This window comes from Desmodus rotundus, chromosome 7, assembly GCF_022682495.2.
Source record: "Desmodus rotundus isolate HL8 chromosome 7, HLdesRot8A.1, whole genome shotgun sequence".
NCBI classification, from domain to species: domain Eukaryota; kingdom Metazoa; phylum Chordata; class Mammalia; order Chiroptera; family Phyllostomidae; genus Desmodus; species Desmodus rotundus.
In genome coordinates, this window is record NC_071393.1 from 129,175,955 (window position 1) to 129,201,387 (window position 25,433).

General features: G+C 45.4%; 1 protein-coding gene across 2 annotated transcripts in view; it reads left to right on the top strand.

The window, feature by feature from the left end:
• Positions 1–20,249, top strand: part of GOLGA5 (golgin A5) — a 37,753-nt gene extending 17,504 nt beyond the window's left edge. Inside the window, exons 8-14 of one of the 2 annotated variants that reach the window (XR_006656527.3) lie at positions 2,687–2,815; positions 5,182–5,280; positions 10,107–10,332; positions 14,584–14,689; positions 15,122–16,334; positions 18,480–18,543; positions 19,772–19,826. Coding sequence is in view for 1 of the 2 variants with exons in the window: in XM_024567565.4 (XP_024423333.2) it covers positions 2,687–2,815; positions 5,182–5,280; positions 10,107–10,332; positions 14,584–14,689; positions 18,480–18,543; positions 19,772–19,852 (705 nt within the window). In the remaining variant the exon portion in view is untranslated. Of the gene's footprint in view, positions 1–2,686; positions 2,816–5,181; positions 5,281–10,106; positions 10,333–14,583; positions 14,690–15,121; positions 16,335–18,479; positions 18,544–19,771 lie in introns of both variants that reach the window. The other variant, XM_024567565.4, reaches the window with a different exon arrangement.
• Positions 20,250–25,433: the final 5,184 nt, after the last annotated feature.

The following is a 25,433-nucleotide window of genomic DNA, read 5'->3' on the forward strand; positions in this document are numbered from 1 at the left end:
TCTCACATTCTCGTAGTTAAATACAAATTAAATTTGGGCTTGTCTGTATAACTGGGATGTTTTCCGATATTAGAATGCGCTCAGGGATGGTCTTTTATATTCCTTACCCAAGGACATTTTTTATTGCTTTTAGAGAGAGAGAGAGGAGGGGAGAGAGAGAAGCATCAATGGGTTGCCTCCCATGTGCGCCCGGGTGGGGATTGCGTGTGCCCAGACCAGGGGTCAGACTCGCAACCTTTTGGTTATAGGAAGACCCTCCAACTAACTGAGCCACACAGACCAGGGCAGAGATGATCTCCACTGCCCCCCCTCCCCCGAGGATTTTACTTATTTTTAGAGAGATTTAGGGAGAAAGAGGGAGAGAAACATCGACGTGCAAGAGGTACATCCATCAGTTGCCTCTCACACGCCCCTAAGTGGGGACCTGGCCTGCAGCTCAGGCGTGTGCCCTGACTGGGAATTGAGCTGGCGACCATTTGGTTTGCAGGCCGACACTCAGTCCGCTGAGCCATGCCAGCCAGGGCGAGATGGTCTTTTAATTATAGTTTCACAGACAATCTTATAGTTTATTTATAATTACTATATTTAATCTAAGAGTGGGCTGAACCATTAATTTAGATTAAACATAGGGTCTTTGACAGAAGATAAGTAAGTGCAGGGTCACAGGCCATCTTTAAAAATTTCACAAAGAACATTTATTCACGCACTGACTGACTTTTCGATTTGTGAGGTGTGCATATGCCACAGAGCAGCGTGTGGAGGTTGTGAGAACAGGCTGGTCTGCTGGCGTAGGCCCAGTGTCAGATCTGGGTATAGATGCCCTCCTGGGCACTTACTGGCTGTGTTTCCTTGCACACGGCAGTTTATCTCACTGAGCCTCAGTTTTCTCACTTGTAAAATGCAGGTGCGCAAAGGTTCTTTGAGGGTAAGGATGTGTGTAAATGGGCCCTCGGTAAATAATAACTGCTTTATTTCTGGACTTTTTCTTATTGGTCAGATACAGGAGCCAGTAAAGACTGTTGTCCTTCTAGTCTTTAAAGTAGGATTTTTTTTCTGTAAATAATTTTGAATTCCAAAGAATTTAGTCCCGTGAACTTGGAAATTGAGTAGATGCTAATCCTACTCATGTCCTGTCTTATTCATACATGTCTTTTAGGTGAAATTATGAAAAATGGTTTATTTAATACTTCATCCTTACCCCAGCCTCATTGATGACATTGACCTATTTTTCTACCCCTAAGTTTATAAAGCATATAATAAAGATTATAGTATTAGGTCTAGCAAAACGTGGGAATGGTTCGTGATGCCAGTACTATCATTTACTGAGCACTTGCGTGCCAGGGGTGCACCCTTCCGTTTGCTCCCTACCATAGCCCTGTAGGGAGGTGATGTAGTCTCAGCTTGCAGTTTGAAGAAATGTGAGTGTGGAGAAGGAAGGTGACTTCCCATGACTAGTAAAGTGGCAGAGGCAGGATGAGCTCCCTGGTTGCTCTGGTTCCAGAACGTGGGTTCTTGACCACTGTGCATACTTCCTGCCTCTTGAGAATTTGTCATAGTCAAAGAGGTGACAAAGATTAATCTACCTTCTACTGACCCTGAAAACTCAGTGGTAGAGGAAAATAATTGTACTTCCTGCTCTTTTCCTCTTAACTCCCCAAAGTTGTATGATTATCTGGGAGTAGCATTAATCTGTCAGTTCTTTCAAACAATATGTGAGTGGAGATGAGTGTAAAACGGAATGCCCCAAAAGATAAAAAGCAAAATAAGATGCTGATTTCAATCTCATACAGTACTATACGAATGGACTTATGCTTAACTTGAAACCTAGAAAATATAGAAACCTAGCTCTTACTGGTGTGGCTCAGTGGATTGAGCACCAGCCTCCGAACCGAAAGGTCAAAGATTCAATTCCCAATCAGGGCACATGCCTGGATTGTGGGCCAGGTGCCCAGTTGTGGGTGTGCGAGAGGCAACCACACATTGATGTTTCTCTCCCTCTTTCTACCTCCCTTCTCCTCTCTCTGAAAATAAATAAATAATACTTTTCTTTTTTTTAAAAAAAAAAGAAAATATAGAAACCTAGAGCTATGTGTTTTGTTTTGCCACTATAGCTTTCACAGGAAATCCAGAGGGTGGTGTTTAACGTTGAGGAACTGAGAGTAGTGACACCTGTTGAAGAAGTTTGAGTAAGACATACGGCCCCAGATATAAAAATATAATAGCAATAAAGCTAAAAAAGGGAAATAATACGCTAATCTCGGGTGATACGAGAGAAAAGTTATGTTTTTACTGTCTGTTGGTTACTTATGCACACAAATGCAAAAGCTAATTAAAACCTGCAGTTGCAGGGGACTAGTGAAGTCCTTTTGATGTCGTATTTCAGTTCTTCTTGAAACTGTTAGCTTTTGAATACAGATATTAATCTCCCATGGGGTTACTGTCCACTTGTACTTCTTAAACCGAATGGTTTCTGTGCCGTGGCAGCTATGGTGTCCTGTTCATCCGCTCTCACCTTTGCCATGTTGTATAATGAGGTGTCAGTTCACATGCTCCTTTTAGGCTGAGACCGTGTCTTGTTCACTGTGTCCCTCCAGGGCCTGCTGACCCCGGTTCACAGTGAGGATTGCTCAGTACAGGTGGAACTGAACAGTAATGATTGCTTTCACATGTGAGGTTTTCTTTTCAGGATATGGAGGCTCAGCAGGTTAGTGAAGCAGAGTCAGCAAGAGAGCAGTTGCACGATCTGCAAGACCAAATAGCTGGACATAAGGCATCGAAACAAGAACTAGAGGCCGAATTGGACCGACAGAAGCAGGTGAGGATCTGAGACCGATGATTACCGGAGAAGAGTCTGTCCGCTAGCTGTCACGTGGGGAGGCTTCCCGGGGAAGCAGCTTACTGACATTCTTACGGGACTGGCCCAGAGAATTCATGTAGACCGGATGCAGGTTCCTCCCGCCTTGTTACTGTTCCACAATCCTCGTTTGTTTTAGCAGCTGAAAAATAGGGGCACAAAATAGTTATGGGATTTGCCTAATTTCATACAACTAATCCCAGAATAGAATAGAACCCAGGACACCTGTCCCCGAGTTTTTTCTACTAGTCTGTCTGTATTTTATCATCTCTCCTTGTCAGAGTGTATGTGTGTAGAAAACTGAAAAACATCAGTTGATTTTCATGTTTTATTACACTTGTACTTTCTAGGAAGAACAGTAAATACCAGTTAATAGGGATAAAAATGCAACATCAGCGCCATAGTAGACTTCTTTTTCTGTTTGAGAAAAAAGTGCTTGTACAGATTGTGTTTACAAATCATGGTTAAGATTATACTTCATTGTTCAACTAGCAGTTGTCTGCTCCCCAACCCGAATTCTTCTACTTTAAAAATACTTACGTAAGAATTTCAGTATTGACAGTTAAACATGTTTAAGCCACATTTTCAAAATAAGATTCTATATCTAATATTAATAGCAGCTATAATGTACCGAGTAACACATTGTTATACAGGCAATTTATGTTATCTTATTTCATTCACACAATAAAATCACTGTTCTGTTTATTGTGCTGAAGAGAAAACTACTTGAACTTTGCACATTTTTGTCCTTTAAAGATTTTGTTTCATTAGGATCGATTATTTCTGAAACTGTTTTGATTCTCAGAGAAACATTCCTTAGCATTTACATCTGTTTCCGGCACATTAAGAGAAAAACTCACTGAGTAGCAACCTGCAGGGCACATCGTAGGCTCTCCTAGCTTAGTTGTAAGGTTAGCTGCCCTTTCAGAAATTGCACTTTGATTTATTCAAGACGCTGTCGTATACTAAAAGGCAAAAAATTGGTGTTCTTGATGGTTAGAGAGAGAATTTTCATTTTATTATGGCAGATGGTTTTAATCACATTCACTTCCGGTGCCCTTTTTTAAAATGAGGGAGTTAAGTAGAGGCAAGTGGAGCAAATGTAGCTATAGGCTACTTTCTGAGAAATTGGATGTTCTAGAGGTAAAGTTCCTCATCTTAGGATTAAATGTCCCGTAGTGCTCTTTATCAATTTAGGTAATTTCAACCTTAAATTTTTTGCTAGCCTAGAGCTTCAGAAATCAGGTGCACCTTCTGTAAATTGTTATTCTCCCACCCTAATTACCTTCCTCACTTTCTCGTTGTCAGTTTTGACAGTCCGTGAGATGCGCAGGTGGTACTAATGCCTAGAGCAGGCTCCAGCAGTTTAATTCCATGGCACGGTTACGTCTCCATACAGCTGCCTTTACTTACCGGTCAGCACAGTTGAGCATAATGCTTTTTTTAATTGATATTTAATTGACATACAATATCCTGTTAGCTTTAGGTGTACATATAGTGATTTGATACTTGTATACATTACAAAATGATCCTCGTGGTAAGTCCAGTTACTATCTGTCACCGTACGAAGGTATTAACAACATTATTGACTATATTCCCTATGCTCCATAACGCTTCTGAAGGTACTTAGCTAGTTAATTACTCTTTCTTTCCTGGAATGTGCTTTGTTCTTAAGCTCTGGCTTGACTCCGAACGATCATATCCATTGTGCAGACTGGCAGCGCATTAGTGCACTGGTTAGTGAGTTCGGAGGTATTTCCTTGCCTCTCCCTCTCACTTGCTTTTATTAACCACTGTGCAAAGGAGGTACAAGGTGCTGCCTGATACAAATAAGCACATGAAAAGCTGCTCGATGTCAGTAGTCATTGGGGAAATTCAAATCGAAACCTCAGTGAGACAGCAGTGCGTGCCCAGCTAGATCAGCTACACTTACAGAGACCAACAGCACCGTGTGCTGGGAAGGGTGTGGAAGAAATGGAACGCTGCATGTTGCTGTAGGAGTGCGAAGCGGTACAGGTATTTTGAAAACAATTTGCAGGTTTTCTTCCTTTAAGTTAGAAGTACACGTATCATATGATCCAGCAGCAGTTCTAGAAAAATGGTAACACACGACCACGTAAAGGCTTGTGCTCAGACTTCCACATACACGTTGATACACCGCGCTGAGTGTTAACTTTTCCCCGGGCCCTCCGAATCTGTTCGTTTGCTCCTGCAGCATGTACTCAGTGCCTGGCGGTCGTGCGTCTGCTGTGTCAGGCACTGTTCTAGGTATTGGGGATGGACTGGGGGGCGCTGCTCTAACTTCTGTTTTGTGCCTCGCTTTGTAGGAATTCCATTACATAGAAGAAGATCTGTATCGAACAAAGAACACATTGCAAAGCAGGATTAAAGATCGAGAAGAAGAAATTCAAAAACTTAGGAATCAGGTATGCATCAGCTTTTACAACTTGGGCAGAGATACCGTAGTAAAGCTACTTTTTTCCCTAGAGAATACAGTGAGACCTTCTTTTTCCCTATTTTCACCTGAATTTTCTTGTTGCAGTAGTAAGCTGCTGTTTTCATCCTGATACAGAATTTTCACCTAATGCCATCAGAGCCTGCATTTGCTGTTCCTGTGGCTCGCTTCTTATGGCCCCTTGTGGCCGGAGTCACTCGCGGAGGCCGACACTTTGTGCCTTCTGGCCTCATTGGGGGTTGTGCTTGCTGATTGCCAGTTTCATAAATGTGGTTTCTCTTTCCTAAGAAAAGTCCAATGAGAAATCTTCCTATTAACAACTGATGGGTCTTTCATAAAGTCAGCAAGACCTCTTTTTAACTCTGGAAATGCAAACACCCAGAAAACAACACGGGCCCACCACCCAGATTTAGCAGCCGTCATCACTGACCAACAAAACCTTGCGTTCACGTGCGCTGTAGTGGCAGGTGCCCCTTCCTCCCTTCTCTCCAGATTATGGGCTTAGCAAGTGATGCGCTCACTGATCATATAAGTAATGTACCTGAAGACTGATTAGGTCTTTGTTTTTTCAGTGAGCTGATGACTTAGTTTGAGCATGAAAACTATGATTTTGTTTTTTTTTTTTAAGTTCTCGTACTTCATAATAGTCCATAACTTAAAATGTTTTAATATATTTTAATTTTTAGAGTGAGGAACTGACTTTGAGTGTTCCCTTCTCCTTTGCCCATATTTGTGAAATGCTTACAAATGGTCAGATGACTTGCTAGCAGAAAGTCAAAGAAAAGAAAGGAGCATAAACCACCAGTTAGTTTAATCCCTAGATGAATATTCCAGTATGGATGGAATATTTACTGGGTACCCACTCTGGGTAGGAAATTATGCTATTTGTTAACTGGGGCCTTGGCCGGGCAGCTCAGGTGGGCAGAGCATGGTTGTGACACACCAAGTTTGCAGGTTTGATCCCTAGTCTGGGCACATATAAGAAGCAACCGGTGAATGCATCAATTAAGTGGAACAACAAATCAATGATTCTTTCTCTCTTGCTTTCTCTCCGTCTTCCCCCCTACTCCCCTTCCCTTCTCCCCCTCCTCTCTCTCACTCTAAAATCAAGCAATCAATAAATTTAAAATTTTTTAAAGATTTTATTTATTTTTTATATAGAAGGGAAGGGAGGGAGAAAGAGAGGGAGAGAAACAGCAATGTGTGAGAGAAACAGAGAAATGATCAGTTGCCTCTTGCACACCCCCAACTGGGGACTGGGCCTGCAACCCAGGCATGTGCCTTTACTGGGAATCGAACCAGAAACAGCAATGTGTGAGAGACAGAGAAATGATCAGTTGCCTCTTGCACACCCCCAACTGGGGACTGGGCCTGCAACCCAGGCATGTGCCTTTACTGGGAATCGAACCAGCGACCTTTTACTTTGCAGGATGACACTCAACCAGCTGAGCCATGCTGGTCAGGGTTAGAAGAAAAATATCTTGGTTAAAAAAAAATTACATTGCCAGTTTGACCCTTTTTTTATTCTTTAAAAACTATTGTATGGGACTAGATAAAAACAGCCCTGGCTGGTGTGTCTCAGTGGATTGGGTGCTGGCCTGTGAACTGAAAGGTCACAGGTTTGATTCCCAGTTGGAGCACATGCCTGGGTTGCTGGTCAGGTCCCCAGTTGGGGGCGTATGAGAGACAAAACCTATCCATGTATCTCTCACACATCGATGTTTCTCTCCCCCCCATTCCCTCTGTCTAAAAATAAATAAATAAAATATTTTTTTTAAACAAGTAGGAATCTTTTGCAATTTGGGGAAAGACAGATTTTTTTTTTTAAATGACACAAAAACATCAATCATAGAAGGAAAAAAATGTCAAAATTGGACTTTGTGATAATTAAAATTTCTGCTCATCAAAAGACTCCATTACAGAAATGAAAAGAGGTTGGCCACAGACTGGGGTCTGATATTTATAACACATACATCTGAGAAGGGATTCGTAACCAGGAAACAACTCTTACTACCATAAAAAGATGCACAACTAATTTTTTTAATTAATTGATTTGAGAGAGAAATTTGTAGTTTCACTTATTTATGCATTCATTGGTTGATTTTTGTATGTGCCCTGACTGGGGATCAAACCCACAAACTTGTCGTATGGGTATGATGCTCTAACCAACTGAGCTGCCCAGCCAGGGCCTCACAACTGATTTCTTTTTTAATTTGCAAAATAACTTGGATAGACACTTGACAAAAGAACATCAAGTGGCCAAATAAGCCCCTGAAAGAATGGGTGCACAGAACCATCAGTCATCAGGGAAATGCAGTAAGCCCTCAGTGAGAAATACCACTGCACGTCCTCTGTAATGGCTGAAGTCAAGGTCGGCAGTACGAGTCGTGGTGCGGTTGGAGCCTGTCTTTGGAACACTGTTGCTGACGGACTAGGTGAACACACATCTGACTTCCGATTCCAGATACTCAGTCAGTACAGAGGAAGCCTTATGTCCACAAGAAGACTTGCACAAAGGATGATTACAATAGCTTTGTTCACAAATAGCCAAACCTGGAGACAACTGAAATGCCTATCAACAGGTAGTTGGGTAAACAGATTGCAAACTACTCAGCAATAAAAAGGAACAAACTTCTGATACAACAATTTGGACTAAGTCTTTTTTAAAAAGCCACACATAGTGTTCATGCTGTAGGTTTGCATTTATAAGAAATTCCAGAATAAGTAAAACGAAATTCTAGCCATAGAAATGGGAGCAATGGTTGTCTGGGAGTGATGGAAATACTCCGTATTTTGATCTGGGTGTTGGTTACACAGTTATACATTTGTCAAAACTCACCGTGTGCTTAAGATCTGGGTATTTCACTTGTATGTAAACTTTACCTCAACCAAAAACTGAAGCATTGCCCCAGCTGGTGTGTCTCGGTTGGTTGGAGGGCCATCCTGTAACTGAAAGGTTGCTGGTTCAACTCCCGGTCAGGACGCAGGCCTGGGTTGCAGGCCTGATCTCCAGACAGGCACGTGCGGGAGGCAGCTGTCCATGCTTCTGTCTTGCATGGTACTTCCCTCCCTCCCTTCCTCTCTCTCTAAAAGCTTTGAAAAAATGTCCTCGGGTAAGGATAAAAAAATACTGAAGTATTGAGCTAGTTGATGAGGGGATAACAGTATAATCTTAAAATCGAGCATTCCTGTGTAATAGTAAGTAGATCTTAGTTTATGCTCAGGATAATTCCATTCGGTAGTTATTTGTTGTGGCGCCAGCCTTGCGCGTAATTTGTGGGCGTGCTGGAAGGAATTCAGAAGGAAGGAAGCTAAGTTAACTCCCTACTATATGGCAGATACTATGTTAAATATTTTATACATATTACTTCGTTTAGTCATCACCTCCTCTGATCAAGGAAACTGAAGCTCCGATTTGTAGTTAGCCCCAGGTTGTGGCTAGGAAATGGCAGAGTTGGGGTTTTAAGCAGATCGATCTAGTAGCCTCTTTTCAAAGCTCTGTTAATGCAGAGAGTGATACTTGTCCTCACAGAGCTTACAGTTTCGTTGAGTAGGCAAAATTGACTCCTTTAAACAGTGTTACCAGAGTGACTGATAAATAGCAAGGCAATTAGTGGGACTCTTAAGAGAAGGCCGAGGTCAGCTTGGGCTAGAGCAGTTGGAAAGGGCTTCACAGAAGAGGCTTCAAAGGCAGGTAGAGCCTAGGTAAGAGAAGGGGACTGAATTTTCCAAATGGGGAAGAAGATAGGGACAGCAGAGCAGAAGCTGAGTGGAGGAAATGGTGGCAGATTGGAACAAACAGAAGATGGAATGAAGGAAGTCACTAGGAGCCAGCCGTCAGCCAGACTCTGCTAGGAGAGTTCTCATTTACTACCGCGGCCCTAAATACCACGTGCAGCAGGCACTGTCGCACACTCGGAAATCCGTTCGGAGAGGTGCAGCCATCTGTCCAAAGTCAGAGAGCTAGGGAACTGCAGAGCAGGGGTGGGAGCCTCAGGGAGGGAGGGAGTGGTCTCTGCACATTGCGGAGTTACCCAGGTGGGAACGTTTGGACCGAGTCCCGGGGACCAGTGCTTTCAGGTACTTGGGACCACAGCGTTACAGTAAGAAGTAAGGTCTGTATCGCCTCTCAGTACTCTCACACACTCTTACCACGTACAGAACCAAAAAAGTTTCACAAAATAATACCCTGTGCACTCGGATACGTCTCATTCTATTTTTTTTTGAAGATTTTATTTATTTTTACAGAGAGAGAAAGAGAGGGAGAGAAACATCAGTGTGTGGTTGCTTCACACACCCACTTACTGGGGACGTGGCCCACAACCCAGGCATGTACCCTGACTGGGAATTGAACTAGCGACCCTTTGGTTCACAGGCTGGCACTCAATCCACTGAGCCACACCAGCCAGGATCCATTCTATTCTATTCTTTTTTCTTTTTTTTTCCTTTTTTTTTTTTTAAGATTTCTATTTATTTATTTATTTTTAGAGGGGAAGGGGAAGGAGAAAGAGAAGGAGAGAAACATCAATATGTGGTTGCCTCTCACACGCCCTCTACTGGGGACCTGGCCCTCAATCCACTGAGCTGTACCAGCCAGCACTCTATTCTATTTTAAATTGCAGATTGTGAATCACCAATTTATATTGTGATTCACTAATTTAGTTTGAAAATCCCATAGACAATCATTCTAGAGTCTTGAGAAATCAATGAATACCAGTTTACCTGTGGAGATGTAGCAGTGTGGTTTCTGTGTTGTATGGCTTTATGTAATAATTTTATGAACACATTGCCTTTCAGCTTACCAATAAAACCTTAAGCAATAGCAGTCAGTCGGAGTTAGAAAGTCGACTCCACCAGCTGACGGAGACTCTCATCCAGAAGCAGACCATGCTGGAGAGTCTCAGCACAGAGAAGAACTCTCTGGTCTTCCAGCTGGAGCGCCTGGAGCAGCAGATGAAATCTGCCACTGGAAGTGGCAGTAACGGGCCTTCCATTAATATGTCTGGAGTTGACACCGGTGAAGGTAAAAAGAAAACCTCAAACAGACGTTTTGTTGCCTTAATTTCTTTAAGTATATTTTATTGATTATGCCATTACAGTTGTGATTTTTCCCCCTTTGCCCCCCTCCACCCAGCACCCCTTACTCCCTCAGGCACTCCCCACACCAATGTTCAAGTCCATGGGTCATGCATATAAGTTCTTTGGCTACTCCATTTCCTATACTGTACTGTACATCCCCATGGCTAGTCTATAACTACCTATTTGTACTTAATACCCTCACCAATCACCCACTCTCCCTCTCCCCCCTCCCATGTGGCAACCATCTGGTAACTAGCTGCTTTTAAGATTCTCTTTATATTTAACCTTTGGTGTTTTAATTATGATGTGTCTTGGTGTGGGCCTCTTTGCGTCCATCTTGTTTGGGACTCTCTGTGCTTCCTGGACTTGCCTGTCTTATATCCTTTGCCAAATTAGGGAAGTTTTCTTTCTGTTTTTTTCAGGTAGATTTCCAATTTCTTGCTCTTTGTCTTCTCCTTCTGACACCCCTGTAATGTGAAGGTTGGACCTCTTGAAGCTGTCCCAGAGGCTACTCACACTATCCTCTTTTTTTTTTTTTTTTTTGATTCTTTCTTCTCATTGCTCTGTGTGATTGTTTTTTGCTTCCTTATGTTCTAAATCATTGATTTGATTCTCAGCTCCATCCACTCTACTGTTGTTTCCCTGTAAATTGTTCTTTATTTCAATTAGTGAATCCTTTGTTTCTGACTGGGTCTTTCTCATGCTACTGAGGTCCTCGCTAAGTTCCTTGAGCATCCTTATAACCAGTGTTTTGAACTCTGCATCTGATGGATTGCTTATCTCCATTTCGTTTCGTTCTTTTTCTGGAGTTATGAGCTGTTCTTTCATTTGGGCCACACTCTTTGTCTCCTCATTTTGTCAGTCTTCCTGTGTTTGTTTCTGTGTATTAGGTAACGTTGCTATGACTCCCTGTCTTGGTAGCATGGCCTAATGTAGTAGGTGTCCTGTAGGGGCAGTGGCACAGCCTTCCGTTTCACCCAAGGTTAGCACTTGAGGTGTGCCCCTTCTGTGGGCTGAGTACACTCTCCTCTTGTAGTTGAGCCTTGGTTGCTGTTGGCAGGTCAATGGGAGGGATTTACCCAGGCCAGTCAGCTGCAAGGAGTGGCTGAGACCACTGAACACCACCTTCCGCCCTCTGCCCTCCATGGAGGTTCAGCTATGCAGGGGCAGGGTGGTGGTGCTCCAGTGTGGTCTGTAGCTGTCCACTGGGTGCGCAGGCCCTGGGGTTTCCCCATTTGCTGCAGGCCAAGGTCAGCCCCCACCTGTGTTTTGCCTGGAGCACCCTGCCTGAGCTATAAAGCAATCTGAGATGGCTGCTACTTATACTGGGCGTGGAGATTCCCAGGTGAAGCCAAGCAGTGAATCTAATCTGGCTGCCTCTAGGGCTCACTAAAGCCAGCTGTTACTTCTTCGATAGGATTTAAGAGCCAAGACCAGCCATTCTTATGGAAAAGCAGCTTGCATAGACCTGTAAATTGGGTGGGGCAGAGTCTCTGGGGATCTCCAAGGCAGGTCAGTGTTAGCCAGGTTGTTGGGAGTCTCAGATACGGCATCAGTTTACCAGCTCTGTGGGAGGAGGGTTTAGAAAAGGGACAATGGCCTCTACTCACCTTGATGCCAGGCACTTCAGTTTCTCCCTGTGTACCACTGGTGCCTTTCATGCTTCTACCCCGGTGCTGGAGCTCAGAGGGAGTGAGTCTGAGTAGGTGAGTCCATGTTTGGGTTCTTTATGGGGAACTGCTTGGGGCTCCAGCAGTTTCTTCCACTGACTCAATCGCTGATGGTTTTTGCAGCCAGAAGTTGTGGGGACTTATCTTCCGGCACTGGAACCCTGAGCTGGGGGGCCTGGTGTGGGTCTGGGACTCCTCGCTCCCAAGATATTTATCCTGAATTTAATCCACATGGGTGTGGAACCAGCCCATTCTGCATCTGCGTCCCTCCTACCAGTCTGTTAAGTAACAGATGTAGTTACTTAATTCTGTAGTTGTCAGGCTTCCATTCAGCTCAGTTTCTGATGGTTCTAAGTGATAGGTGTTCTGTATTTTAGTTGTGATTTTGATGTGGTTGTGCAAAGAGGCGAGCCATGTCTGCCTACGCTGCCATCTTTCCCTTAATTTCTTATCTTGTTAATTCAACATGATGTTGAGAAGTGAAAAAAAGACCATTTTTATTGGAAAAGAAGTTTCACCCAAAGCAGCATCCGCTGTCCTCCAGAGTTGAGGACCGGGCCGTGTGCTCGTTGATACGACTGGTAGTGACTGGGCTGCAGAACTACTGCTACCCGTCGCTGGTGTGGGACTGGGAGCAGAGAGGCCCGGGGACCAACAGTCTCGTTGGTATGTGTGGGACATGCAGTGAGATGTTGCCGACAAGGCAGGGGGTTCTGGAGAGGGGACTTGCAGGGGTCTGACAGCAAAATTGGCTTGAAGAATCTTCCAGTCCATCATTATGAATATTAAAACTAACATATAGTCACATAAGTATACCCATGCTCTATAATTTTAATAAAGAAATCTGTATTTCCAAGATACCTATTCAAAAAGAATGTTAAAAATTTCAATATAAGCTTCAACAGATTTAATCTTAGAAAATCCTTTTTGAGTTTTTTCCTATATATGTTTATAGTATTGTTTTATTGATTTTTAACTCTTCATATAAATACATTTTCATATTTTATCCAATAATTGGTATATTTCTTCATCAGAATCTATTGTGGAAATTCCGTAATTTGTGTAATGGATTCTGTATAATTGGGAATTTAGATTGTTGCCAACTTTGTCGGTAATATAAGCAGTTCTGAGAAAAATACTTCCTGTACATCTTTTATTTTCTTAGGATGAATGATTAGCAGTGGAATTGCTGGGTCAGTAGGTATACACCTGAAGACTTTTGATTTTTGTTGCCCAAATCAGCAAATAATTAAGTGCCTAGTTAGTATGAAGTACTGTTTTAGGCACTAAAGGTACAGTGGTCAACAAAAGAGACCAGAGTCTGCCCTGTGGCCCTGACACCCTGGTGTTGCTGGGGAGGAGCGCAGGTGGAGGAGACAGGCCGTGAAGGAAGCACGCGAGGAGACGGTGTGTGTGCAGAGGAGGGAGGTGCCGGCTGCCAAGGGTGGAGATGGGGCTGCAGTTTCGGGTGTCAGGGAAGACCTCGTAAAGATAGCACTTTACTAAGTCCCATGGGAGGACAATGGTGGACAGTGAACAGATCTACAGGAAGAGCGGGGTAGAGAAAAGAGCAGGTGCAAAGGCCCTGAGGCAGGAGGGTTGCTGGCATATGGCAGGGAGGCCCAGGCAGCTGGAGTAGACTGAGTGGGGGGCCATGGTGTAAGGTGAGTTGATGGACTTGGAGGAGGCTATGGGGGCCTGTGTGCAGACCTTTCTCCTGAATAAACGGGGAAGCCAGTGGAGGGTCTTGAGACAGTGGCTGATGTGACCTTCATTTTAACAAGATACCTCTGGCTGCTGTGTCCGGAATGGACTGCAGAGAGCTAAGAAGGCAGCAGAGGACCAGGGAGGAACCGATGTATTAATCCATGTGAGAGATGGTGGTGGCTCAGACCAGAGTGGGGACTGTGGGGATTTATTTTAAAGGCGAGCTGACCCATTTGCTGGCAGAAGGAGTTTGACAGAAAGGAGTCGAGGTTTTTGGCCTGAGCAGAAGGAAGGATGGAGTGGTGATGTTCTGAGATGGCAAAGCTGTGGGTGAGTGTGTTGGCAGCAGGGGCAGGAAATCAGTCCCGTGGCCCTGGCGTGCTGAGTTTGAGATGCTGTTCGACACCCACAGGGAGGTGGGACGGGCGGTTGGACGGGTCCAGAGTTGGGAGTGGTCTGGGCCGGAGGTGCCCGTGGAGTCACCGGCCTTGCAGAAAGGGTGCCAGCCACCCTCTTACTGGTGCAGGAGTGAAGTGTTCATTAATCCTGACTACTGGCGACCTTTGGTATTTATAAACTTTAATTTTTGCTAATTTCATAGAGAAATAATTTTCCTAGTTTTTAATTTTGGGGATATGGAAGTTTAAACATTTTATAATCAAATTTATCTGTTACTTCCTTCTGATTTTATCTTTGGCTATAGTACTTAGAAAGTTGGCCTTGAGAATTTCATCTGTAATATGTATGTTCAACTGTCATTTTATTAGCAAGTTCATTTTGGTGTCTGTACAGCAGTTCATTATTTTCTTGTTTAACAGGCACACGTCTGCGAAATGTTCCTGTTCTTTTTAATGACACGGAAACCAACCTGGCAGGAATGTACGGGAAAGTCCGCAAAGCTGCTAGTTCCATTGACCAGTTCAGGTAAGCCACACCAGTGACGAGTGATGGACCCTCGGCTGTTCTCATGACTTTTTCCAGTGGTTTCGGTCACTGTGAGTCCCATCAGGTGCAGCTGGTGTTTAAAGTGACATTTACCTTTTTCCTTTCATGATATTTCAATGTCACGAAATATTTTCTCGAAGCTGATTAACGCTGACCATTTCTCTTCTTTCTGTAATAAACTCTATTTAGAAACTCATTACATTTCATTAAGTCTCTATCATGTGCATGCATCCATTTGAATGTTTTATCTCATTACTTTGTCATATGATTAGAATCAAAGATGTTGCTAATGAACAGTACTCATTGTAATGTTTTATATATTACATAAATGATACATAATTTGTCACATATATTTATATATAGACTTTTTATACTAGCAGACATCCATCTTATATAGAAAATGTTTTCAAGTTCGATCAGGAGCAGAGAGCAGACCCCAGAGAGCCCTGAGCAGCCCCACTGCTGCCACCGACTCATCACCATCACAGCCCCGGAGGAGCCGCTGCAGCCGGCCCCGTCACCGTCACTGCAGCGAGGCTGAGACACAGCAGGCGCCCCCCTCAGCGCTGCTGACAGCAAGCCAGGCACCACAGGCAGTGGTACAGGGAGTGGTGGCCCGGGCAGCCTCATAATAGTGGCACCTGCCTGCAGGGACAAGAAGGTCATCACAAGGAACGTTTTGGGAACAGTAAAGTGATTCAATGTAAGAAACGGAAGTGGTCTCACCAACAGGAATGACACCAAGGAAGACGTATTTGTCCACCAGACTGCCATAAAGAACAACCACCCCAGGAAGGGCCTCTGCAGTGCGGGGGTGGAGAGACTGGAGTCTGATGGCTGAAAGAGAAAAGGTGTGGAGGCCCTGGTGGAGCTGCAGCGCAGGCAGTAACAGCGCAGCAGACCGTCAGCGTTATGGATGCTCTCCACATCACAGGTGTCCTCTATGCAATAACCAGCAGAATTACCAGGACAGTGAGACTGGGGAAATGAGAGATCGGAGGGTGAGCCTGAAGGCCTGGCCCAGCAGCACCGGCCCTACCTACCTTACTACCTGTGGCGGCCCTGTGGGCGTCTGCCGCAGAGTTCGCATGCAGGGGGACGGGTGGAGGGTGCAGACGACCAGGCTGCAGGAGAACGAGGCAGACCAGTGAGACACAGTGTGTATCGGGGCCACACATGATGATTCCGCAGGGCCCCCCCTAGCCTAAGACAGCCTAGAGAGGACGGCAATGAGGAGGATACGGAAGCTCTAGGTGAGACCCGAGGTCAGCAGCCACCTCAACGTCAGTACCACCGCAATTTCAGTTACCGACACAGATGCCCAGAAAACCCTAAACCACAAGGTGGCAAAGAGAGAAAAGCAGCCAATCCCCCAGCTGAGGATTCATCTGCTCCCATGGCGGAGCAGGGTGGGGCTGAGTAATGCCGGCTTAGTTCTACCATCATCCGGTTTAGTCGTCCAGCGAGGAGAAATGACATGAAATTCCAGCAATGAGAAGTGAGCAAGACTAGGGCTGCAGATCTTCAGTGCTTGCTCTTCGCCCTTGACCGACGACTAGACCTGTCTGCGTTATCTGCGCAGCGTGGGGTTTTTATTACTTTCACCTGAAGACCTCTCTTTCTGGTAGGGACACACACGTGGGGTTTTCGTTTGTTTGTTTTTAAAAAGAAGCCTGGTGTTGCTCAATACATCTTCAAAGGTTTTTTCTTTTATATCGGGTCAAGTTGAGATTTTTAAGAAACTCATTTTTTAATTTGTAATAAAAGTTTACAGCTTGATTTAAAAAAAATAAAGTCAACAGCAAGTGCCTGTTAATAAAAGTATTAAATGAGGAAGGGAGGGAGGAACTGTTTCTGGTCTCCCTGGGCAGCATCACGCCCCCCAGCCAGGGCTGGCACTGTGCTGCGTGCTCTCCCTCAGCCAGATGGCTGGACGTGGAGACCCGCCAGGCCTGGGGGTTCGGCGGCTGTAGGGCTGGGTGGTGCGGGTTTTGCACATGCAGGTTGCTATGCATTTCAGACCTGGAGACCTCTGCCAGGGGGGTCCAGCCTTTCGGCATCTCTGGGCCACCCTGAAAGAAGAAGAGTTGCCTTGGGCCGCACATTAAAATACACAAACACTAATGAAAACTGATGAGCAAAAGGAAGGTTTTAAGTAACTACGATTTTGTGTTGGGCCGCATGCATAGCCATCCTGGGCTGTGTGAGGCCTGTGGGCTGCGGATTGGGCACCCCTGCCTAGACCAAGTAATCACAGAAGAAGAGTTCAGCTCCTAGCCTCTCATCTTACTGTGAAGGAGGATTTGAACAACAAATGAGTAGGGAAGAAGCTAGTCTTATTTTGGGGGTAAGCCATCTGCCGGCAAGGCCAAGATTAGAACAACTCACAGGAAAATCATGATTTTGAGTCACCCAGATAAAGTCGGATCTCCGTACTTAGCAACCAAAATAAATGAAGCAAAAGACTTGCTAGAAGAAACCACCAAACATTGATTGATGCTCAAGGACTGCTCTGAAGGAAAAAGGAGGGGACCTACGTAACAAAGTCCTGCCTACAGATTTAACCCGAACCACCGCCGTCACAATTTTTACACACGTGCTAACTAAACACAGTGTTCACCCCACTGTGAAGTGGTGTAATAATAATAGATTAATAAGCTGTCTTTTTATTATCTTTTAAAGGAAAAGATGGTTAAGTTTATATATGGCCTTGGTAAAGTTTATGTCTAAATATCCTACTGAACTCCTTCATCTTTTAGTGTTGCTAATTAAACATGGTTTCAATGAAGTATTGCATAAAAGCAAACTTCTGTTACCTTTCTGTATCAGGATAGAGCTATGGTGTTAGAAATAAGGAGGATGATGTACTAAGTAAGATGCCTGAAGCCATGGACTTAGGATGCCATGGTCATTATCTCCGAATTAATGTGCACATCTATCTTAACTATTCATTTATTCAACCTGTGTAATAATTTCTAGAGAACCTGTATGCAAGGCATTGTGCTAGTGGCAATGGGAGAAGCAGAAAGGTAGAGAAGGAAGGTGTATTTGCTTGTACCTGTATCCATCTTGATAGGGGGAGAGTGTTGAAGAGGCGTGGGTGACAGGGTCCTCAATTGCTCCTCACGCTTCATTTAAGTGTTTACTTGGGTTTCTAGAGTTTTGTGCCTTTTAGAAGCATGGGTCCCTGCAAAAGCTTTCAGATCAGCAGTTTGCAGATTAATCCCAGCCAGGCTCCTTCCTGTTTGTGCTTTCACACTTGCCTTACGTTTTATAACTTTTTAGTTCCTGAAAGAAAAACGATTTAGAGAGGGACCAAGTTCTTTAACAGCCAGACCCCAAATAATGATAAAGTATTTGTTTACACTATTATGTTTCTATATGATTACCATATTTTTTGGACCATAAGGCGCACCTAGGTTTTAGAGGAGGAAAATAGTAAAAAAAATTGAAGCAAAAAGTGTGGTAAAATATTTAATAACATCCTTTAAAGCAGAAATCCTGTAGCGAGCCAGGTAAGCTACATTCGGACTATAAGACGCACCCCCATTTCCTTCCAAAGTTGGGGGGAAAGTGTGTCCCAATAGTCTAGAAAATACGGTATTTCAAGTAATTATTTAAGTCTACTCTAAATAAATCTTTTGTATGGTGGCCGCAGAACTAGTATGAATGAGTGAAATGTTAAGAAGCATTATTATTATATATTACCACAGCTGGGTCTGTTACTAGTCTAACTCTCTCCTCTGCTCCCTCCCCACCATTTGCGCAGCATCCGTCTGGGAATTTTCCTCCGAAGATACCCCATAGCGCGAGTCTTTGTAATTATATACATGGTAAGCGGACTTGTTTTACAAAACAACGCGGCATTTGAGTTTTCACTAGCTTTTTTAGCTACTGGTCTTTTTGACTAAGAGTTTAGCAGTTTTGGTAATTAAATATTTTTTTCTTAAAATATGCAAGTGAAGTTGATCATTTATTATATTTAAAATATAAATTGCTTAAAGACTTACCCTACAATAAAATTAACTTCAATGAAGTTTAAGTTACTCCCTTTCTAAGCCCTCTTATGATAAAATTGTAATACAAAACTATTAGCTTCAGTTTTATCTTGATGTAAATTTGCTTTCATGTGTTTTGCTTTATTTTCTAAAAAGGTCTCAAGCTCAGTTTATTCTTTTTCAGATTTCTTCGCTCTAGTAGAGTGGTTCCCATAGTCAGGCATGCCACTTCTTGTGTCCTGGGAGCCTAAAAACTCATTCGCTGTTCTGAACGGGGATGCTTAAAGTGGTTGAGTTGAATTAAGACAGGCATTTTTTTCTTCAAAAGAAATAAAAGCATACTTAGAAATTTCTCTGTGATCCACTAGAGGGTAGAGTTACTCCTTGAAATAAGTTTTTAAGGAGAGGCGGGTGAAGAGAACGAAAGGAAAAAGATCGAATGGCCTCAGAAAGGGTTCAGAATATGCCCACATCCAGGCCAATCTCCCGGGTGATGGAGGCCGAGCAAGCGCACTGTCCATCAGCACGAGATGTGGCCTTGGGTCACTGCCGCACCACCACCAGGGGATTAGCAGGACTGTGTCCCTGGAGGTCCCGTCCATGCTGGGCCCCAGGTCACCTCTGAAACCAGACACATTATTCCTGCCAAGCACGTCATCCCCTCTGCACCAGAGCATGGCCAAACCCTCTTCCCAAACACCAGCTGTAACTGTCCTTAAAAAGCCTTTCCAACCTCTTCCTGTGTATCTAGCAATTCTAACCTTGCCGTCTGCTCTGCGTTACAATCACCCGATCAGCTGTGGGTGCGTGTGCTTGTTATGAGCGAGTTGAGGACCTTTCTCCTCCTGGCTGAGGAGTGTGTAGGCATTGTAACTGTTACCCGCCATCATCTGTAGGTTGTTTCTTCGTCAGTAAACGTCCCTGGGCCCCCAGAGTGTTGCACACGGCGCTAGCCACAGGAATACAAAGACAAGACGCGGTTCCTGCCCCCGCGCACCACTCAGGAGGCCTGTGATGAAGATTGAGTTATGGACTAATCCACAAACTGTTTTTCCTTCTGTAGGCTTTGCTTCACCTCTGGGTCATGATCGTTCTGCTGACGTACACACCGGAAATGCACCATGACCAGCCACGTGGCAAATGAACCGAATCCTGTTGCTGCAGTGATTGGTCGCCGTTTTCCGGACTTGGGGTCTGCACAAAGGTCAATTGCTAAAGTTCCTGGGCAGGGTGCACAGGATTACTTCATCACTACAAGCTTTTAACTTTTTAAGTTATTATACAAGGACTCTGCTACTTAAATCAAATCTGCCTCTAATTTCCTTCCAATGGTAAGAGTTTCTAAGACAGTTGAACGTGGTCAGTGCCGCTTTTCTGAGGCTGGTGGGTCGGTGTGTGTATGTGTGCGCGCACACTCGGAGACACGGGGTCGCTCAGCTCTGTACAGACCAGCCCGTATGTTAGGTGCCACTCGTTATGGGTGAAAATCAGGGAAATTAATTGTATTTCGTAACATAAATAAAATGTTTGCTTTTTGATAATTCTGTCTGCTTTTGTATTTTCCTATGTTTAACTTCGCAAGTAGATTTACATTTTTACATGTTAAAGGCCTGATTGGTATAATCCTTTTTATAAACATAAATAAAATGAACTGTGCATTTTTCTTTTTTAAAATGTTTTTCAGCCCCATTAAGTAAGACCCTTCCAGTTATCTGGCCAGATGAGAGCCGGACAGCGGCAGCTGACATCACCTGTAGCTGGTTCTCAGTGGGCTGCCCCAGCCCCAGTGTGCTCTGTGTCCCTCCCCACCTTGCCCACCGCGAGGTCTCCCTCTGTCTCTCTCTCTCTCTCTGTCTCTGTCTCTCTCTCTCTCTCTCTCTCTCTCTCACCCTCTCTCACCCGCTCATTGTCTTCCTCTGCCTTCTTGCCCTCCCTCCAGCCTCGGCCTCCAGTCCACAGTGCAGACTCCCAACGCCAGTGCCTGTCACATTTGGGAACCGAGTGTTCTGGCAGCCTTTGCATGTTTAAAACACTCTAGTGTGGAGGCATTCTTTGCTGAGAGACATTCTGTTTGCGTTAAGTCCAGTACAACGTCTGTTTTGGCTTTCTTTTTTCTACACATCTGAATTCCTGTTCTATCCCCAGGGTTCTGGGGGTCTCTCTTCATCTGTAATTAATATACAGGGTGGGGCCGCAAGTAGGTTTACAGTTGTTTGTCAGGAAAATACAATAATTAATAAGCAATACAAGAATGCACTCTGTATGTTGCGTACTCACAACTGCGAACCTACTTGTGCCCCACCCTGTACGTAGCTCTCGGGCTGTGCAGGGGCAGAGTCCTTCCTGTCAGGAGTGTCTCCAAAGCAGCCCGACCCAAAACCTGGCCCAAGCTTCTGTGCTCAGCGACATCTCTGCTCCGACGTCCATTGACCTATGACTTGAATTGTAAGTTGCTCAAAACTTTTGGTAGATGTACATGTTTCTTATTTTTCGTAGGAAAATTGAGTTTTAAAGTTCATCCCAGGTGTGTCTGGGCTTTTGTCAACTTAGCGTGAATGGAAAAGGCAGAGAGGACCGCATCATCTAAAAGTAGGTGCGGGTATTGCGGACCCGTTATGAGTCTGTAGGATTTACATCCCAGTTCTTACTTGGGTGTGCTAGCCTATCAGGGCCTGCGCTGCGAGGTCAGGTCTGAGCTCAAATAGAGAATGTAGTCTTGTTAATATCTTTCCCCCCCCCTCTTCTAATTTGGAAACATCTCTGGAAAATGATTAAAACCAGGTTACGCACTTAAAATGGAAAACAGCACGTGCTTCATCATCGTGTGTCCCAGACTTCCTGTCTCTGCAGGTCCTGGCTTTTGTTGGGATGGCTCTAAATCTTTGGTTCAGTTTTTACACATTCTTGGCTTTGGAAATCGTTTGACAAAGTGTTTCTGAGATTATTTTTCAGCAGTGACTGAAATCTTTAATTTTCAGTTTCAGTATCCTGGACGTCTCTAACACACTCTTCAGGGGACTTTGAAGGTGCTCCCATGCACTGAGCAGTCCGAAGCCTTCTTAAGCTAATGAAAAGGATTGCATGAGAGCCGAATTCTTTTTGTTCTTAATCAATGTGTTCACTTAAGATGTTTTATGTGTGTGCACACACACACTCACATTATCAGAGCTCTTGTACCGTTACGCACGTGTCTACTTAAAAATAAGACGATTGTGCTAGCTGCCGCCTGGAGTCCCGGAGTGTGCGCGCTTATTCTCAGCTGGTCTGCCAAAGACCCCCCCGAGCACCAGCCCTAGTCCCCCGCACGGCCCTGTTTTCCCTCCAACAAGATGAAAGAAGCTGTCACGAACCAGGAGAAACCGGCCAAAGACGTGCGCACTGGTGGGAGAAGGTGGTTCACAGAACAGCGACAGCAGGTGATAAACGACTTCCGTGCTCCTTACGGAAGTGAGGGGGAAACAGTACGTCTGGTACCGAAGAGGTAAAGACGTTCACCAACCACGGGACGGTGACCCACTTTAACAGCCCTGGAGTGCAGGCATCTCTGGCAGCGAACACTGCCGCGTCACGGGCCATGCTGAGACTGCAGCGGGCAGGAGTGCTGCCCCGAGTCTTCAGTCAGCTTGGGGCAGACAGCCTGGCTGGTTGAAGGGGACGGGCCGAAGCTCTGCCCAAACAGTCTGGATGGAAAAGCACCACTGGCTACAGGAGAGGTGGAAGAGGAGGAGGAAGAGGAGGAAGTTCCAGATCTTGGGGAGGACGTTGATGAGGCTTCCAAGAACAAAGCAAACTGAACGGAGTCAACTTCTGAAGAAGATGAACTTGAAGGCGTTCCTGGGAGCTGCTATTTTATATCATGGCCGCTTTTTCGAATCTCGTGTGTGGATCTGATCAAGTCTAGCTCCCTAGCATTTCTGAGGCCTAGCCCCTTGGACGCGGCAGCTCTTCGCAGTTTTTGCTTCTACACAAACCACTCTGTGCAGCTGATGCAGCTGAAGAAGACTGGGAATAAAGTTGGAAACCAAGGTTAATTAAAAAAAAAATTACATGAGAAATTCCCTTTGTCTAGACTTTGTGCTTTGCAAAAATGACCATTTCTGTTGCCACAGAACAGAAACTTCAAAGGCAGAGCTGGGGCTTTGTTGAAGTGTGGAACTAGGCGCGGCGTGTCAGTGCTGTGGATGCGGGAGGAGAGTGAGCCTTGGCCTTGACTTAAGGCTTCCGTCCAGCTCGCCCTGTAGGGGCAGAAACTACTCAGACGTGCCTCACGGGCTGCGGCTGCCCACCACAGGAGGCCAGCTGTCTTGGAAAAGACCGGTGTGGGCATCTTGGTCTGGATGGAATAGAAGGAAAGAACCGGCAAAGCCAGAGGATCGTCAGGGACTGATGGCCTAAGGCATTGGAGGCTGCGGTTGGTCAAAAGGAAGGAATGACAGAAAAAAGTGTCTTAGTGCTTATTCTGAGCACGTTGAGACAAGTATTCCTGTTAACTTCCCCGAGTGAAAATATGGATGAAATGATTCTGAACTTCCACAGACAGACTCAGACAACCTCGAAATAAGTGAGACTTTCTTTTGTAAGGACACTGGAGTGTCAAGTGCATTACATACAGAGGCCTTACAGAATATGTCTCCAAAAATAGTGGTAAAATAACTTCAAGTCACACCAAGACTACAGAGTGATTCAGATGACACGTCCTTGGGTGCTGGCCCCTCCCTGGGCCCGGGGAGAGCGTGGTGAACAGCGAGTCCCTGCCCTCGAGGACCCCGCATTCACGTTTGGGGATGCCCTTATGGGGGAGGCAGACCAGAGAGGTGTCCCTTAGCGTCGGGCGCAGTGAACAGAATCAGGTGAGGAGCGGGTATAGAGAGACAGGATGGGGAGGGGAGCAGGAAAGCCCTGTCTTCAGACCTGGATGCCGGACGGGCCTGCAAGACGCGGGGCCGGCTTTCTAGGCTGTACTCGAAACAGGCGCAGAGCCTCTGAAGGGGAGCGTGCTTGGCGGGTTCAGGGAGCAGAACAGCAACAGGCCAGCGTGGCTGGGACAGAGAGGGCGGACCCGGTGGCCTCCAGGAGGGGCTTGAATCTGAAGTCCTCCTTTGTTTCTCCTCAGTCACACTCTCTACTCCTGAACGACCTGCTCGCTACCTTCTTTAAGCAGGGAAAACCTTTCAAAACCTGTGTTTCAGAGTAAATGCAGAAACTGCGGCTGTTCCACCTGCAAGCGCTACACCGTGTAGAATACATTCTGATGAGGTGAGGACAGGCTGAACCCCAGAAGGTAATTTTCCCGTGTGATCACAAAGAATACCAAATCAATGAATTTGTGCGCTCTCCCCGTAACCTCTCGGTCTCCACATTCCCAGGTAATTCCTTATCTTTGTTCAAGTCCCGGACGCACAGAAACTGAGACCCAAGAGTAGAGCCCTTCGTGTCTGAAGGCCAACAAACGCTCCCACCTTTGGCCAACCAGCCTCAGCCCTGCCCGGCGCTCCCACCCTCATGCTGTCAGAGCTCGTAAACTCCAGTGTCTTTGGGCATTTCTGAGCCCCAGAGGACAAGGACAGTACTTTCTAATCCACTGTTACAACCTCAGGGCCCAGAGCAGTGCCTGTCGCGTGAGTGGCCTTCGGGTGACGCTCACCAGACTTCATGGGCCGAGTCAGACAAAGCACTAAGAGCACGCTCAGCTCCTCTGGAGCGCTTCCGACCCTCCCGCAGTGTGGGGCACGTCTGGTCCTGAAACCAGAGCCGAGAAGATGCTTCAACTGGCCAAGGACATTGACAGTCGTGAGGCGGAGACTGGCAGCTTGCCAGGATCTCCCCAAAGAGGGAAAAAAGCCACAGCTTATAAAATAAAAAAGCAGAAGGTACCAATGTTGCTGGCCCTCGATGTTCATAGTGTGACCTTGAATCACCAGGGGAAGTTCAGTCTTGCTTAATGGATGCTCCCAAAGGTCGGGCAAGGCTGCCTTAGGGTGGAGAGGACTTCTGAAAGCAAGAGATTCAGAGTCTATTTCTGAAGGTTCTGCAAAGCGACACCTAGATACAATTCGTTACTGTCAGCCCCTTAAGGCTTCTTGCCTTGCAGTGCTAATGAAACAGACTGTGTAAAGTAGTAAGGTTTTTGCGTGTGAACTGGTCAACCACTCGCAGTTTGCTTTTGCTCACAAGCGCACGGTTTAAGTCGACTGAATTGAAGAATTGATTAAAACCTTAAATGTGATTGTGGCTACAGCATGCTTTCTCACAGGGCCCAGGTCACCAGCAATGGGTGAAAACTGGATCTCAGGGAGCGACAAATACCTTACTGTTTTCAGACCTAAAGCCTAGACGTTCGTGCAATACCTAACAGTAAATCTGCGGCATTCAGGTTTTATGGGGGTGGGGTAGTGATAATAGGGGAAAAGGGTGAGAAACCCTGGGCTTGAATGAGGAGGCCGAGACCTAGTTCCCGCCCCGATGGAGCCTTCGTCCGAACAAAGGAGTTGGATGTAGTCATGCGCTATCCGGCCCTCACGACTCCATGAGCTTCGAGCTGCTCCCAGATCGTGTCTCCACTCCAGGCCCCAGCACTGTGCTGGGCTCTCACTTTCCAGTGATTCCCTGCCTCTTCCTGCAGGAGGGTTTTACTTCCTGGCCCTCTGATGTCAGCCTTGGCCGCATGGCCGACTTGCTTTGCCGTGAAGTGTGAGCGTGAGGGACGTGTGCCATTTCCAAGCATC